This window comes from Branchiostoma belcheri, unplaced genomic scaffold, assembly GCF_001625305.1.
Source record: "Branchiostoma belcheri isolate BF01 breed outbred unplaced genomic scaffold, Haploidv18h27 scaffold61, whole genome shotgun sequence".
NCBI classification, from domain to species: domain Eukaryota; kingdom Metazoa; phylum Chordata; class Leptocardii; order Amphioxiformes; family Branchiostomatidae; genus Branchiostoma; species Branchiostoma belcheri.
Genome location: NW_017804254.1, coordinates 1,531,230 through 1,536,689, shown reverse-complemented (window position 1 = coordinate 1,536,689; position 5,460 = coordinate 1,531,230). Strand labels below are relative to the sequence as shown.

Below are 5,460 nucleotides of genomic sequence, written 5' to 3'. Positions count from 1 at the left end.
TGTACTGTTTGTATGTTCTTTTTTTTCGAAAATACAAAGTCTTGTGATGCTTACTTGTTTTAAAAGTACCATGCTGTGTTCTACATTGTAAATGTATTGTGACTGATATTGTGACTGAAAAATCACGGTGACTGGATTTCCAATGGTCATTTTCTGTTACTAGTTTAAATTTTCGTGTTTCAACTTTTTGTACATATTCAGTAGTTTAAACTTTCGTACCTAAACTTTTTGTACCAATTCGGTTGTACTTTTGTGCAGTTCATGTAGTTAGATAATGTAGTAGTGTTTTGTATGTTTTTCCGAAAATATATATAGTCTTGTGTATATGTGATGTTGCTTTGTTTTAACAGTACCATGTTGTGTTCTACATTATAAGTATACTGTGACTGAAAAATGTGACTGGATACCCGATGGTCATTTTCTGTTAGTTGTTAGTTGTAGTAAGTTGTATATGAAGGACTAACAAGACAACAGTTAGTAAACAGTATTCCATTGCTATTTTTCCAACAAAACAAAACGAAACCAAACCCTCGACAACAAAACGGAACTTAACGAAACTTAACGAAATTTAATGAAACAGAACGAAATACTACGCAAACAGCTGGTATCTTACTCGTTTTACCTTTGTTACCTTAGCTGTAAGATCGTGTCAGAACGATCATCAGAACTTGTGTTCATATAGCCATCATCCTTGGTAAAGCAAGTGTCCTTGCATTGAACAAAACCGCTTACTTCAATGCGAACGCAACTGGAAAAAAAAGTAACGTTGAAATGAACTCCACGTTGTACGGATCGGACGTAGTGACTAATTTATCTTTTCGTGTCATCGGAACGCTATGCATGACGTTATAGTGTGGGTCGGGAAACCCGCCATATTTAATTTGTTCCTATCGTTTTATTTCTTCTATGCTGGTATATGAGCGATCAAATAAGCAGTATTTTGGCTCACAAAGCAGATTTAAATCCAAGGACATTGGTGTCTGTGGAATATACAGAACATTTGACAGTGCTTTTTAGATTTTCTTTTGTCCACGATCAGGACCGGAAGCCAGTATTATTTTTTGTCCCCATTTTTCTGCAAAACTAAATCAGAAAAAGTCGTATATTTTCACAAAGATCAGGTATTCAAGTAGGATCATATATATGCTTCAAGATGCGTAGTTTCCTAGCATACACAAGATACGCCAGACGTCTTTGGGATATCCTTGCTTGAGACACTCTTGAGAAACAATTTTGCTGTACTTTCTATCACATTTGTGACTTGTCGCAGTGAAGTGGTAATGCATGTAGCAAAATTGTGTCACATTTGTATGAAATCATATTTCCATTGATGTCCCAAAAATGGGAATAGGTTTAAAATTGCCAAACATTGTAAGAATGACTTTTCTGTATTTTTCATGTTGTTCCAATGATATTTTTACTTGTGTCAGTGAAGCGGTAATGTTAGATGTATGTAGCGAAATTGTGCTTCCAACAAGGAAAACTAAAATGACTGATAACGTGTAAGTTATTGGGGCATTCTAAGTCAATTGAAAAAAAATTGCTGTACTTTCTATCACATTTGTGACTTGTCGCAGTGAAGTGGTAATGTATGTAGCAAAATTGTGTCACATTTGTATGCAATCATATTTCCATTGATGTCACAAAAAAGGGGAATAGGTTTATAAATTACCAACTATTGTAAGAATGACTTTTCTCTATTTTGCATGTTGTTCCAATGATATATTCTGAACCGGTAAGAGCATTTGCTTGAGTAACGATTTAGATTTTGTAGTTTGAAAAATGCTTGTTGCGGCGTTATGCATGGAGCACGGGCCTAAAAATGACCACAAGAATGGGCAACGTTTTTGTGTTGATATCGATAATCTCACAAAGTTTGTTTCAGTTCGTACATTCCTACAACGGATGAGTGAAAAATCTGTTGACGAGCGTGTCAAAAATGCAGGTTTTGCTTTGAGACAGCCGCAGACAGAGGTCAATTGGCGTCATCGGAAAACTCCACTGTTACGGAGGTAGAGGTACCGACTGTAAATTATTTATGGATTTTTGCAAATTCTAATCGTTCCCACAGCCAAAAAATGAAAAAGTACATGTGTGTATTCAGTGTGATTTTTATTATTATTATATTAGGCATTGTATGATGTGATAGATTCGTAAAAATGGTATCTGACACCCCTAAAAAGCAATAGAATCACCCAAGCCCAGAATGCATTGCATTAGTTACCTTGGTTACGCATGCGTAAGCAGTGCGCATGTGCGCATATGTAAATAGCCCGCGTCACTTCAAGTCACAACGCCAGTAACAACGCCAGCGAGTACTCGGAACTCGGATTTACAAGCTTGGAGCCTGACTAGTGGCCGATTTATCATGGAACAAAGGTATGGATTTTGTCCTATAAATGGTCACTCGGTTACTATGTTTGGCATAGGTCGTGATGTTTGGAAAAGTTTTTAGCGTCTTTTCGTACGTCTTCTCCTCCTTGTTTTCCTTTTTCGTTTTGTATACTTTTTGATTTGTGGAAACGTCGACCATCAAGAAAAGTGCATTGTAAAAGACGTAAAAGAAAAACAAAACACGAAAAGACGCTAAAAACCGGCTCCTAAAACCGTAACAAATCTCTTGCCGTCAGTAAACGCAAGTCTGTGTAAATCTAAGTGGTAGCGCAGTACCGAGCGAGGAAAAGCACAATGATACGTGCAAAACACCGTTGTAGTGAGCAAATGTACGAGCGTCCCGTGCCGACGATCTCAAAGACAGACGCACCGTTGTACACACTTACCCGTCGATTCGGTGATATGTCTTATCAAAATGGTCCATTAAAAAAAAAATACATCGCTGTTCTCCCGCTCGTTGTGCGTGCCCACGGAACAGAAACCTCGTTTGTTTTAAGCACGTCTTTGAATTGATTTAGCCGACAGGTCGCTCCGTGCACTTATGTAGTAAAAATGCCCGGCCTTCGGTCGCACATTATACGGTCGCGATTATGCGTGTCTACCCGGCTCTTAGTGAGGAAATACACATGCGAGTAAATTTGGGACGCCTCGAGGAAATGCACGCAACGGTAGTTAGTCAGGCTCGGTCCGGCATTACGGCGTTCTGCCCTCCACTTTTGCGCCCACAACATGCGTGTTTACTCGGTTTGTAGTGAGGAATTCCACGGGCGTGCAAGGTCAGCGCAGCGCGAGGACATACACGCGTGCGAACTCAGCACAGCGCGAGGATCGGCACGCGTGCAAACAGTCGCGGAAATGAGTATCGGCACGCGTGCAAACCGACGTAAGTTGAGTAACCTCACGTCGTGCAAAACCTCGTTTCGGGTACCCAAAATATAGCTCTAAACTCTTATCAGTTTTCATATCTAGATCTGTGACCTCCTCGACGTATGACAACGATATTTCATCTGTCAACTAATGACGTACGTACGGAGACACACACAACGTTGTAGACAAACAACCAAATCAAAATAATTTGTTGACGTAACAACTTGTGAAACGTTACCTGTCCTCTGAGTTTAATCGCTGCAGCCCCGTTTGACTTTGCACGTCACTTCTGTCGGCCATTTTGGAGTAGATTTTCGAACCGCCGTCTCTCCGGATCCTTGTGACGATATGATTTTGTATCATAAACACACAGTTTCACGGAAATTGTACGAAAGTAAAATACATTGACTGTCGTGCGTCTATATCTGTAATAAAAGCCGCGTTTTTAACAGGTTTAAAAGGAAAACAACTACGAAAGCAAATAGCTTTTTGACCCGGAAGTAATTTATCATGCGGGTGGTATCACACAGCAGTTCGTGCAAAACAGAATCTTCACCCCGGTACAGCTGCGCCCTCTAGCGGAATGTCTCCAAATTACTTCCATTACACTGAAACCGGTTCAGTAGCCTGACCCCACTTTTGCCTTTTTCATCCTCTCCCTCAAAACAACATCCACCAGGCCTTCCTACGGGAATGGAAAACGCAAAAAGGAGATTAAATTTGAAATTTGGTCAGGCGAGTCTGGCCATGGAAGGTTGATTATTGCCAGTGTAGTTTAATAGTCTGGTACGGTAGAGGATGGGAGCAGGTTTGGCCTATTGCATAGACTTAGTCGGCTATTTTCTTCTTTGGGTCATGATTTGAACCCAGAAGCTCTGCATGCAAAGGCAAGACAAACAGAATCCAGCAGTAACAAGCTCTAGAATTCATTGTGCATGTATTTCACTTTTCTCCTTTCATCTGGATAATGTGAGAAATCACAATGGATTCCACCTAGAAGGGTTGAAACTCTCTTGAAATTATCATATGATATAAAGTTTTATACACTTGCACTTGATATCATTGATAAACACGATGATTGTATTTCATACTACATGTAGTACATTTTGTACACTACTACACAAATAAGCTCCTGTCCAGTGTGTAAGTGATATTTGACATAGCCAGCTCCATACATTTTCCAGATATTTGACAAGCAGTAAAGGCTCAGATACAGTTACAAACAAGAACTTAGCAAATACACAAAGACATACAATCTACTTTTGTCATAAAATGTTTACATCTTGTGATGAGCAAAATTGTATGTCTGAAACAAAAAAGGTCAATACAGTATTAACACCATTATCATTTTCTTTGATTTACTAGTAAGTACAATATACTGAAAATTTCTTTATGTTCATGGGATTGAAGTGAAAAGAGGTTTTTGAGGTACTAGTATTCTAAGTGCACAGTTGAAACAATTCTTCAGTACAGCAGCAACAATGGAAACACATATTTGCAGTGCATATTTGCAGTGGATATGAGTTGATGTGAACACTGCCTAAATAAATCTATTGCATACACCTGAATATTTTAGCATGCTGGTGTGTTACGCCGAAAGGCGGTTATACCGGCTATACAGATACAGATACAGATTTACAGTACTGCTAACATATTCAAAGACCTGAGTAAACTATAATAAGGCCATGTTGATTTGATTATATGGATGACATCCTCCGGGAGCCCCAAAACTGATGCGCGCGTACGAATAAAAAAAAAAGTTTTGCAAAAAAAAAGTTACTTTTCATTATGAAGTCTACGTGGTCATGAGGGTTGAGCAAATGGCACAGAATATGGTTTGGCGAATAATCTAGTCTTCAAGTTCATTTCTTTACAATTTCGTCTTTTTTCGTTTGATTTTGGCATTCTACGACATTGGTATAGTTTTTATTAATTTTTTTTGTAACTTAGGCCACACCAATTTAATTTCTTGGTTAACGGATTTTTCCAGAAAAATAATGGAGCGGGCGGGCGAAAAAAATAAAAAATAAAAACAGGCCTAGGCATCCTATTATGGCCCAAAATGGTACGATAGGAGCCATGAAGTCAACACACCAGGCTGGTTCAAAATTTAAACAATGAATTTTGAACTTTTAATGATACCATTGCATTGAAAGATGGAATAACTGTAACAAGTAGGATGAAAAGGACTGTTCTTCT

At 38.8% G+C, this 5,460-nt stretch overlaps 2 protein-coding genes across 2 annotated transcripts in view; both read right to left on the bottom strand.

Annotated features, from left to right (window-relative positions):
• Window positions 1-3,794, bottom strand: part of LOC109482917 (E3 ubiquitin-protein ligase MARCH5-like) — a 14,798-nt gene extending 11,004 nt beyond the window's left edge. Inside the window, exon 1 of the mRNA XM_019785806.1 lies at window positions 3,500-3,794. Coding sequence (XP_019641365.1) covers window positions 3,500-3,624 — 125 coding nt within the window. The 5' untranslated portion in view covers window positions 3,625-3,794. The remainder of the gene's footprint in view (window positions 1-3,499) is intronic.
• Window positions 3,795-4,258: 464 nt separating this feature from the next.
• The window catches only part of LOC109482899 (4-hydroxyphenylpyruvate dioxygenase-like protein), a 5,334-nt gene continuing 4,132 nt past the window's right edge, over window positions 4,259-5,460 (bottom strand). The window contains exon 6 of the mRNA XM_019785784.1: window positions 4,259-4,942. The gene's annotated coding sequence lies outside the window, so the exon portion shown is untranslated. The remainder of the gene's footprint in view (window positions 4,943-5,460) is intronic.